Source organism: Phyllopteryx taeniolatus, chromosome 16 (genome assembly GCF_024500385.1).
Source record: "Phyllopteryx taeniolatus isolate TA_2022b chromosome 16, UOR_Ptae_1.2, whole genome shotgun sequence".
NCBI lineage: Eukaryota > Metazoa > Chordata > Actinopteri > Syngnathiformes > Syngnathidae > Phyllopteryx > Phyllopteryx taeniolatus.
This window is the reverse complement of record NC_084517.1, coordinates 19,750,940-19,762,939: the sequence shown is the minus strand read 5'-3', so window position 1 is coordinate 19,762,939 and position 12,000 is coordinate 19,750,940. Positions and strand designations below refer to the sequence as shown.

Sequence of the window (12,000 nt, the reverse complement as noted above, 5' to 3'; positions counted from 1 at the left end):
CAATAATATTGTACTTTATAAAAAAAACATACAGTAATGACATAACTAAAAGAACGTAAAGAATTAAACAGTTTTTGCCTTTTTTTGCTTCAATTCATTGGACAATTCTGCTCCTTCATTGTCGTTCATTGTCTGCCCAAACGGCTGCTCGTTGTGCAGTGAGTTGACTTGAATTCACTGCCACCAGGCGGCGCTCTTTGCTCACAAGTCAAAGCAAAAAAAATTGTCTGAAGGACGGGTTGTAAGTTGGGTCACTCGAATCACAAGGCAGCACTGTATTTAAGAGGGCAAAATATTATTACCGCTCAGTATGTTGTAGCGCCGGCACGGTGGCCGACTGGTTAGCACATCAGCCTCACAGTTCTGGGGACCGGTATTCAAATCCCGCCCCCCGCCTGTGTGGAGTTTGCATGTTCTTCCCGTGCTTGGGTGGGTTTTCTCCGGGCACTTCGGTTTCCTCCCGCATCCCAAAAACATGCGTGGTAGGTTGATTGGAGACTCTAAATTGCCCGTAGGTGTGAATGTGAGTGCAAATGGTTGTTTGTTTCTATGTGCCTGCGATTGGCTGGCGACCAGTTCAGGGTGTACCCCGCTTCTCGCCCGGAGATAGCTTTGATAGGCTCCAGCACGCCCGCGACCCTAGTGAGGATAAGCGATAAAGAAGATGGATGGAGTATGTTGTCGCAATACGAAACATATTATTAAGATATTAGTACTCTGAAAGTGCCAATCAAAATTGAACATGATTAGCTTGGTAAAGGCAGAATTAGATGGTAAATGTTCAGTATTTCATCATTATTTACTTAATCATCTTTAGGGGTAAGGTGTTTATTAATGGTCCTGATTTATTACAATGCATTTTTACGATCAAGTAATGCCCTCAAATAATATATTGTTTTTAAATGAACGAATTGTAGTTAATATGAAAATATAAAAACCTCACGCCCTATGTGTCCTTTCTGAAGGTGTTTGGCACCCTGGAGGCAGCCAAAGAGAAGTACAACATCGAGGACTACTGCGTGAGCCAGATCTCACTGGAGCAGGTCTTCCTCAGCTTTGCTCAGTTCCAACACTGCACGGAAAGCAGGAGGAAGTAAGGCCCGCCCCTAAACCTGTTCGACACCCGTCCGACATCCGTCTGTCCTTTCCCCTTATTCCTGTGTGAGTGACTAAATGGACTTGACACTGGCAGTCTGCCATTGCGCCGCACCACAGTTGCGTAACAGACTGGGACTGGTTTGGATTCTCAGCGCTGCCCCTTTTTATTATCTTTTTAGTAAGTTCAAAGGCAATGATATCATGCATTGCTGTGGAGTTGCGTCCAAGTGTGTTTGTTTGTGTGTGTGTGTATTATTTAAAATCTTATTTTAAGACGTGATCATGTTTCAAAGGACTTATGGAGGAAAAAAAATTAAAAAAGAACCACTGTTTGATATGTTAATGATTGTTGCACACCTCAAAGCCTTATCTAACCAATGAGGGTTATTTCTTGTGTTTTATGCCCTTTGTTTCAAGCCTCTAAACTTTGCCAGGTGCAAAATCATGTGATGTGTTCATGCTACACAAAAAAAGGTCAGATGGTTCAAGTTTTTGTTGCATGCGTAAGAGTTGATTGGCTGACAGCATGGCACCTGAAAAAGCAGAACGTTGTATCATGTCAACATCCGGTCTGGTACGGTGGAACCTCCAAAGTGGAACACCCCTAAAATGGTACAAAGCAGGCGACAAAAAGTCCAAATCAGCAGATCCTTTGAAACTTCAGCTCCGTGAGCATCTGAAGGATTGTCTCCGCAAATTCATGGCAAACAGAAAAAGTGTGTCGATAACCGTAGAACACTCACACGCGTGTCCAGCTACTCAGTACAATGACCAATACAATTAATTAACACTTAGCTATACAGTGGTGCCTCGACTTTTGAGGTTAATTAGTTTTGTGATCACATTCGTCACTCAAAACCAAAGCATCGTTCCATACTGAAATGAAGGGAAACACTATTTTAGTGATCCCTTGCTATATCGCGGTTCACTTATTCTGTATTCAGTGCTTCGCATATTTTTGTCAGTGATCAGTATGTCAGTCAGACTGCGTGCAGGTGAGCGACTGCACTCAGTTACTCACCTGCACATTGTCTTTTACAATTGGCATTACTGGCTTTTTGATTATGATGTGACCGCAATGACTCGCATAAGGACAAATAGGCTCTATGCATTTGCAGAAATAGAAATCTTACTGAGCAATTTCTACTCAATACATTTGGTGAGTCACCAGGTTGCTTAAAGATGTAACTAACTTGCCCGAAATGCCACTGTTTAACGCACAAGCCACAGTCAGAGTTTCATCAGAATCAGAATCATCTTTATTTGCCAAGTATGTCATGAAATAAATACCAACGTAGCCAGACGTATAGCTAATGCACACACTCTTAACAATGTGGACAGGAAGAAATGCAAGAAAAGAGCAATGTTTAGCTTGATTTTTCTTCTGCAAATAATTCTGGGAAGCAGAAGGGGTTCTGCCAGTCCTAATTCCCATAATGCTTTGCGCTGCTTCCACAGCTGGAACCAACAGTGTGAAGCACAGTGCCTAATGGTTTATGCCGGGATCAGATTACAAGCGCCATGCAGCATGATTCAGTGCTTTAATTCAATGGGCATTAGTTTGGTGTGTGTCGTCAGTTGTAAGTGGAGTTACCACTGTATTTCCTATGAGGGATAAAAAATGAATTTAGAACAAACTGGCATCGACTTTGCAGGTTCCACTGTATATTTCTAAACGTGTGCTCCTTTAAAACATGATGGCTATGGTACGCCAAAACAACAACACATCAACCTGTTTGTGTGCATGTGAGGGTTAGATGGAATATACTGTAATGTATATGACAACACAGAATTGATCTGCTTTTAAGTCAATGTCTGATAGACTACAATAGAGTTAATAGAGAGTTTATGTGCTTCTGGACAAGCTGCAAATGCCTCATGTTTAATGTAAACTGCATTTTCCACTTCAAACACCCCAACCTTGTCATAGATATTCCAGAATAGATGCCTTTCGCTAACGGGAAATGACCAGACTGCTGTTTATTCCTCTTTTAATCCGCATTCAGAGCCTATTCCTTCTTTGTACTTTTAAATAGGTATGTTTTCCTAAATAGATATGTTTTCCTAATCCTTTCCTAGGAATTGTGACAGTCGTAATCTCACCCTCTTTATCGCTGATGCGCACTATCATCCATCGTGTGTGTGACTGAGTGGCAGATATGAGATGAATGTATTTACCAAGCAAAAAAAAAAAGCAGCAATCCACTGTTGGCAGCATGAGATGCTTTTGCAGAGCTAAAGTCTGACATTCCACAAAGATTATTTAACACACGTAACTGCTCATTTTTTTTACACTTTTTTTCCAATTTTCTTGAATTGTATTTTGCACATGTCATCACTTCTATGTACGACGTGAATCAAAAGGGAATATTAGTTGGTCGTAGAAAAGGAAGGGGGGGGGGTTGGACTGCTGATGTTGAGATATGCTGTATGATATTTAATAAGGGAATATTAACATCATTGTAACTGTATGGAGCTCATCCTGTTGACTGTATATGTATGCATCTTCCTTTTTACATTAAATAACGCTCTATGCAAATGGGAGCAAACATGCTGTTTTTCTGTGAAGCACACATTGTTGAACTGAGATGCTGGTTTGAAATGATCCATTATTATTTTTTATTTATTAGCAATAATGAGCTTAATAGCTTTAAAAAAAAAAAGGGCAGTTTTGTCCCTATTTGGAATGCGTTCTGCATCTAAGGGGATAATGTAATTCATCCTTTATTGTATTTATTTTGCATTCTTCTTTAACTCATTCACTGCCAGCCTTCCCAGTTAACCTGGATATTTGACTTCTAAAGCCGTTAATGGCGGTGAATGCGTTAATAAGTGAATGGCTACACTGTACAATATTTATAGTAACAAAAACGGTAAAGTATTATCCCATTGGAAATATTTTCTGGACCAAAGGGTACAAATGTAATTGATCATTTTTATTTAATTGTATTTGATTTCTTTTACTTTCTTCTTCAGTAGGTGAATGACTACAATTTATACTCCTCAACTAAAATGAGGCAAAGTTGTATCCCCATTTGGAATGTTTTTTGGGTCTAAGCGAACATTTTTATATTATTAGTAAACATTTATTACCCGCTAATTTAATGAGCCGGTGGCTACAATTTATGATCTTAATAACCAGGGACACATTCATTATTTTTACTGTTATTCTTAGTCATATTCGTCTTCCTATTGTTGTTATAAATCGTGTTGATATATAGTATTGTATTATTTTTATTGTATATGTTTTCTCTTCTTTTGTTGTCTTTAGTTTAAAGCATAAGCTGCTGTTGTTTTCATTGCATTCAATTCAAAGGGTTAACCTCTCTGTACGTTGCCAAGCCACTTGAACACCTGTAAATGTTAATGACTGTGCAAAAGGCTCCCCTTCCAAGCCAAAGTGGGCAAGGCTAAGCAGTAGGAGCTCTCCAGATAAAAGAGAGCAAGACAGCCCGTGTGAGCGTCATAAATACCAGAGTCCCCCTGAAGGCAACATGTCTGCATTGGAAGGCGCTTCGGCCCTATTGCTGTCGTCCAGCGCCACGCCGGTGCTGGCGTGCGTGACCGCGCTGTTCCTGCTGGCTTTCGTCTCCCAACGCTTCAGCTCGCCGCAGGATGGCAGGAAGGAGCCCCCGGGGCCTCGGCCCTTGCCGCTGCTTGGAAACCTGCTGCAGCTGGATCTCACCTGGCTCGACAGAGCCCTGTGTCAGGTAAATGTGCAACTCCCTCCTCACCTAAATGTCGCCTCTTACGTTATTGTGTAACTAATTCTTTATCCTCTTCTTCCTTTTGTTGCAGCTTGCAAAACATCACGGCTCTGTATTCACCGTCTATATGGGCACCAGAAAAGTGGTGGTCCTGGCTGGATACAAGGTGCTCAAAGAGGCTCTGGTCGGCCACGCAGTGGAGTTTGGAGAGCGCTTCATCACCCCCATTTTTCATGATTCCAATCATGGTCATGGTCAGTCCTTTCACTATATTTGTCATACAAATTTGAATCCCAGGTAAGGGAAGTTGTGCCAGTTCCGAAAAACTATTAATATAGAAATATATATATATATATATATAATCGGCAGCACCCTGAGGAATTAAAAATATACAAATACAGTTTGAGTTTGATTTTTTTTCTATCTTTAGGATTTCAAAAGAATTAATATTGTTGCTGTCCAACAAAAACATTTTTATCTCCAAAATGTTTTATTACTTCATTAAAAATGCAAAGAATTACAAATAAATAACACAATTTATCCCAGTGGGGAAAAAAATAAAAAGAAATATAGTAATACATATATGAAAATATGAAATGTAGTAAAACAACAGGTAAATAAGTTCTCCCAGTGGAAACAAATATGAAATATAATAATTATCATCATAATGAAATAAAAATATATGCATTTCTAAATACACCATGTCTAAAAAAAAAAAAAAAAAAATTTCCCAAGTATATTTTATATTTTTTTATATATATTATATATATTTGTATGTGTTTCAGCTCCAGATTTTATGATGTAATGTTTTTTATCTGAAACCTAAAGCAGTACTTATGGATTGAAAAAATGTATATATTTAAAAAAATACTTATCCGAAACACACATAAAAAGTATATATTTTTACAATTTTATATTTTTCCTTGTACAGAACAATTTTGTAAAGCATGATCTAAAGCACCCAGAATTATCAATGATTGTCTCGTATTATTCAAGAATAAAATTCAGACAAAATTTCCATCCATCCATTTTCCATAGTGGTTAGGGTTAGGGTCGCGGGCGAGCTGGAGCCTATCTCCGCTGACTTTGGGCGAGAAGCAGGGTACACCCTGAACTGGTTTCCAGTCAATCACAGGGCACAATTTAAATATGTAAAAAAAAAAAATTATAATCATCATCTACTTACTTGTATTGAAGCCTAATTATTCCTTCGTTTAGCATTATGCTGTTAATAGATCTTGATTATGGATGGAATGAAGTGGATATAACAGTCTACGTTTTGTTTAAAATACTTGTTTCATGATGACATCACCAGTAAATGCTTATATAAAAAAAAAATATATGTATAAATATCTATGTTTCACAGGCATTCTGTTTGCCAATGGGGATTCGTGGAAAGATCTGAGACGTTTTGCCCTGAGTACTCTGCGAGACTTCGGCATGGGCAAAAGACTTGCCGAAGAGAAAATCTTAGAGGAGTGCCGCCATCTCATTCCCATTTTTGAGAGTCATAAAGGTGAACCATTCACTTGTATATGCTTTTTAACTCCGTTACAATGAATCGTTTATCGCTTTTTTAACGGGCACTTGAAAACTCAGTCACTTATTTCATTTCTTGTCAGCAAAACGATTTAATGGGCTTCATGAAGTACAGTACACAGTCTTATGCAATCCAGCAGTCGCAAAAATGGTTTAGTGGGGGGTGTTGTTATTTGGGATTTATTAAATTTTTTTGCGATTCTCGGTGGGGGTTCACTGCATGAGCATTTCACTAGTTAGAAGATGCAGAGCCACTTCAAAGCGGACTACACTGAAACACTATAATGCCGGGGCACGATCATGCAGGCACGTTCTAATTCATTGTCCATTATTTCGTGAGAGGGGGGGGGGAAATGGTTTTGAAATGACAGCAACTTGAAAGTAAACTGCGGTCTTTTTCAGGGCAACCGTTCGATACGACATCTCCGTTGAGTCATGCAACATCCAACATCATTTGCTCCATCGTGTACGGGAACAGATTCGAATACAGCGATCGTCGATTCATCGCTATGGTGAAACGAATCAATGAGAGCGTTCGTATGACTGGTTCATTCCAGATACAGGTGAGTTCCATCTGTGCATTTATTCTCTTTTCCTGTCCCGATGTTCTATGCCAGCGGAAAAATAACAGTGAAAGTGTTATCTACCCCAACAGGCAGTTGTTGGGAATCGCTGCTGTAAGATTTACATTTCCAATCCCTCTTGTTTGTGTTGCAGCTTTACAACATGTTCCCCCGGTTGTTGAGTTGGGTCAAACACCGGCGGATGGTTCTCAGCAACCGTGACGACTCCATGAAGGACGTGCAAGAGCTTCTGCGCCAGCGGAAAGAGAAGCTCAACCCCCAAATGTGCACGGGGCTGGTCGACTGCTTCTTCGTCCGCAAGCAAAAAGAAGAGGTTTGGCCGCACCTGTGACTTGGGGGGGTCCTCGGTTTATGGCAGTGCTCCGTTACTATGCGCTGCACTTTATCACAAACCAATGCTACCATAGTAGTGAATGCAGAATTAAAGTAATATTTGTATGAAAAACACTTCTAGACCACAGATATTAAACAATCCAATATAAAACATCTAGTATGACTGTAAGTGAGCGTGCCTTCTTTTGCTGTGTGACCGCGTATTCTTAGGCCGCCCTCCAAAGTAGTTTATTGTGTGCCATTTGTAACCTTGAAATGTTTTTTTTCTAATATCGTCATAAACCGAGGACCCCTGTCCACTAGCAAGGCGCTCCAAATTGTTACACTGGCAATGGCGGATGTTTGTGCAATGCCCCTGATCGACCTTTTCCACCATCTTATCGAAGGTTCACAATTGCTCGTTTTTTTTTTTTCAGTCGGGGGGGAAAGTAAAGCCATCTGGGAGACAAAATATATTTAAAACAAAATAAAGAAATAATTGTAAAACAGTCCAGTGAATCCCTGTTTATCGTGGCCGATGCATTCCAGAGCAATAAGTGAAAATCTGCGATTATAGAGCCCATATCAAAAATAGTTTTTGTTTCATGATTTATTTACTTTTTTTTTGTATTTTTGTGACAACCGCCTCTTGAAAAAGTAATTTCAGCCCTTTGTATGCTCCACATATATTGTGTACTGATAAAATTGCTACCTAAGAAAGTTTTTGTCACACTTCAGTGGCCATTGTGCTGATCATTCTGGTGTGCACTTTGGCCACCAATATAGGACAGATATACACTTGTGCCTCGAGATATGAGCCACACAATCGGCCGAGATTTGCCTTGACTTGCGAGCCCAAATTTACGTATTCAAAATGTGGCCTTTCCCACGTCCTGTAGGAAGCGTGTGTGGAAGAGAGCCACTTCAATGAGAAGAACATGATGTTCGTCGTGGGCAACCTGTTCGCTGCGGGCACCGACACCACCGCCACCACGCTGCGATGGGCCTTGCTGCTGATGGCCAAATACCCGCAAATACAAGGTAGATATAAGTTAGCGGTACAGTGCGGTACTGGTTAGCGTGTTTGCATCATACTCGGCAGGTTCTGGGTTTGACTCTGTGCTGGCGCGGGTTTTCTCTGGGTAGTCCATCTTCCTCCCATTATGTTAGGTTCATTGTTGTGGGCTAACATTTGCACTTCATTTTTAAACTGGACAGATGGACCAGGTTATTTTTAGATGAGGTTAAAAAAAACGGAAAATAGTTCTTAAATCTTAATAATACAATAAGAATTCGCTCATTTTTAATGTTAATTACATGTATTCAAAATGATTACCTAATTCTTTAATCATTTAAAAAATAGTATGTACATGTATGTACAGTATAAGTTTAATATTCATGTAAAAAGTCACTCATTTTTCATTTTAGTTAATTACATATGATAGGCGCCAGCACACCTGCAACCCGAGTGAGGATAAACTGTTTTGGAAAATGGATGGATGGATGAAATAAACAATCACGAAATTGTTTAATAAAATAGTTAAAATGTGTATGTAAAATAAAATAATTCATTTACATTTTATTTGGAAATAAAGTAATTATAATAATCAACCAAACGGTTACAGTAAATGGGTACATTATAATAGTTCATTTAATAATGAAATAATTCACTCATTTTTAACCATAATTCATCATACTGAATTACCAAATTATTTAATAAATTAAAAAGTTACTATATGAGTATAATTTACTTTAATAATAAAATAATTCGCTAATTTTTCAATTATATTATAATTACAATTTATTTATTTCATAAAATTAATTTAAAATGTTAATTCTACAGTGCTAGGATAGTACAATAGATTATTTATTGTACTAATGTTTTTGTTTTGTTTTTACAATTAATTGACTAACCAATGATTTAATGAGCTACATAAATAATTATTAATCAAATGCATTTTCATTAACCAATTGGGGTGGGGGGAGACGGCAAAATGAATGCAACCGATAATACGGGACTATTGATATTGTAAATTCATAACGGAACACTGCACTAGATTGTCCTGTGGTGTGAAGGTCACAGATGTGATTGCTTGCAGAGCGCGTCCACGCGGAGCTGAGCAGCGTGGTCGGAAGCCGCCTGATGGATGTCGAGGATCGCAAGAACCTTCCGTACACCAACGCCGTCATCCACGAGATACAGAGATTCGCCAACATCGTCCCCATGGCCATTATGCACCAAACCACCCAGGACGTCACATTCCAGGGCTACTTCATCGAAAAGGTCACTTCCTGCTTCACTTCGGTTCTAACAGTGAAACCACATACGCGTGGGTTTTTTGAGATACGATCTCCATCTGTCGCTCTCTGCCAGTTTTTTTGCTTTGACTTGCTGGCAAAAAAGATGCCACATGTTTGCGTTAAGCCGTTTATTGCCACGCCCACATGAGGTTTACTAGAAAACTAAACAAACAAAAAAGAAATGCACATTGTATAATTAACCTAATTTTGCTGTACAAAAGTCTGCTAGCTCAATGCTAACACAAATACGTAGACGGGCGTACAAAACTAGCATTGCTATTGCGGTGGTTATAAACATTTTTAAAAAAGTTATATTTGAGCACAACGTAAAAAAAGTGTGTTCTTTCAAAAAGGTGAAATCCGGCGATCAGAACGTCCTGCAGATGGAAGGTTTTGTGTTTCGCCTTAGACGTTCTTTATCGTTTGTGAAAAATTGACTACTATTACTGCATTATTACTGCGGTCTTCTGTGGTTCATCAGCAAATCTCTTGTGTAGTATTTTTGTAATGTATGTATTATACTGCCCCCTGTTGGCCAAGACACAAGACAAGCCCAAGATACACGATGAAATCATGATGCACAAACTGTTAAATTCTTTACATTCTATTAAATTGTGTTTTTTTTTTTCTGTATGTTTTGATAAAGTACAATGCTGTACTTGGGGCTTTGAGTTTTTCCATGCCCGATTGGGGGATTTAGATCAGGGGATGTCATTAATCTTTGTTCTGTGGGACTGTGAGGCCCTTTGAGACGATTTTGTGATTAAGGGCTATACATTTAAACTAGAATTGACTAATCTTTTTTTGTAAATGGGCAGATTTATTTTTCTTAGTTTTTTTACGCCTACTTGATGTCTGCTCGCCAGATGTTTCGCTGCGCTGAGTTTGTTTACAGAGTCGACGTAGCTAGAGCACGGCGCAGTTGCATTTCCTTTCCCTTACCTTTGTTGTGTTGTTGTCTTGATCACACACGTCACATAATTTCCCCTGCTACTGTCAATTTTATGGCTACTTTTGAACACAAGTGAAGGACAAACTTTGACAGGTCACCAAATACGAACGACATCGGGATCCGGGGCAAGGGCCTTGAGTTTGACACCTGTGCTATACAATACATGGATGCAAATTGAGCTCATTTGGTGTTTCCTTCACATTCAGGGCACCTCTGTGATTCCTCTGCTTACTTCTGCCCTCTATGATGAGAGTGAATGGGAGACGCCGAACACCTTCAACCCTTCCCACTTCCTGGATAAGGAGGGTAACTTCGTCAAGAGGGATGCCTTTTTGCCCTTCTCTGCAGGTACACGCAGTCACATTGTATTTGCCGTTTCCTGATTTTACAACGGTAATCCTAACCTTACTGCGGTGGAGAGGTTTGTGCGTCCAAACGAAGCTGGCGCTAGGGATGTGGACTGTCACGAGAGGGAAAGCACCTGAGCGGGTGTGCGAGGTCGAGAGCTTGCCCATAACCGCTTCCCTGGTTGTTGCAGGCCGCCGGGTTTGTCTGGGCGAGGGCCTGGCCCGGATGGAGCTCTTCCTCTTCTTCACGTCCCTCCTCCAGCGCTTCCGCTTCACTCCTCCACCCGGAATTTCCGAGGACGAGCTGGATTTGAAGCCCCTGGTGGGCTTCACCCTCAATCCCATGCCGCACCGGCTGAGCGCTGTCACTCGCTAGTCACGTGCAATGCAGTTCACAATGGTCCTTAAATCCAAATGATTTACTTTAATTTTTCTAATTGCTCACCTGAATGATGAAATTGTATCTCAAGTCTTGTACATTCACAGTTTTCACAATGTGTCATTTATTTTCTCTTCAAAGTATGCACATGCATCATGCATTTGAAATGGATATCTTCGTAAATAAAACACTGTCATTATACGGCTTTATTTCGTCTTGAAAATCAGTTTGTTAACAAGGGCTGACAATAAAAAAGTTTTACATGCGACAATATACAATGCAAAGAATACATTATTATTATTATGCCCGGGACTACCGGAATATTTTTGGGATCGAGGGGAACAAATTTAAGTTAAAATTTGTATTTTGTTTAATTTTTATTTTATTAGTAAGATCGGGCCAAACCATCTATGCAATAAGAAATCTATATCTCACATTCTATATTGTTTAAGTAATTTCAGGTGCAAATGTGCAGTTAAAAAACAAGTTTGTGAAGTTACTTGGGACATGTTCATCCAAATGTTTTAGTGACTTGGCGTGCACCCTGTTGCCCTTAACGTCACCGATGCAAGTTCGATTCCGGGCCAGTGCACCAATTCCTGGCCCCTGCAATTTTCTATGGAAAACCATAGAAAATGGCTAAATATCAGCTCTTGAATGAAACTCTTATGAACCATTTTTTGTTTTCATTATATGTGTCAAAAAAATACACTTTTGGTTGTACCAGGCTTTAAATATGAACAAGAAACAAGCGTGGTCTAATAATTATTTTCATGACTGC

At 39.6% G+C, this 12,000-nt stretch overlaps 2 protein-coding genes across 2 annotated transcripts in view; both read left to right on the top strand.

Moving 5' to 3' along the window:
* abca3b (ATP-binding cassette, sub-family A (ABC1), member 3b) overlaps positions 1-3,637 on the top strand; it is a 29,885-nt gene extending 26,248 nt beyond the window's left edge. The window contains exon 31 of the mRNA XM_061750420.1: positions 966-3,637. Coding sequence (XP_061606404.1) covers positions 966-1,097 — 132 coding nt within the window. The 3' untranslated portion in view covers positions 1,098-3,637. The remainder of the gene's footprint in view (positions 1-965) is intronic.
* A 786-nt stretch (positions 3,638-4,423) lies between these two features.
* LOC133466576 (cytochrome P450 2K1-like) lies at positions 4,424-11,428 on the top strand. The gene is made up of 9 exons (XM_061750431.1): positions 4,424-4,808; positions 4,897-5,059; positions 6,172-6,321; positions 6,747-6,907; positions 7,062-7,241; positions 8,140-8,281; positions 9,340-9,524; positions 10,700-10,841; positions 11,032-11,428. Exons 1-9 carry the CDS (start codon positions 4,593-4,595, stop codon positions 11,214-11,216), a joined length of 1,524 nt encoding a protein of 507 aa, XP_061606415.1. The 5' UTR covers positions 4,424-4,592; the 3' UTR covers positions 11,217-11,428.
* Positions 11,429-12,000: the final 572 nt, after the last annotated feature.

Bases quoted from the DNA above. Each gene is read 5' to 3' on its own strand.
- LOC133466576 (XM_061750431.1), top strand. From the start codon at position 4,593: ATGTCTGCATTGGAAGGCGCTTCGGCCCTATTGCTGTCGTCCAGCGCC. The intron at 6,908-7,061 runs GTGAGTTCCATC...TTTGTGTTGCAG, and splicing joins CTGGTTCATTCCAGATACAG to CTTTACAACATGTTCCCCCG. The intron at 8,282-9,339 runs GTAGATATAAGT...GATTGCTTGCAG, and splicing joins CAAATACCCGCAAATACAAG to AGCGCGTCCACGCGGAGCTG.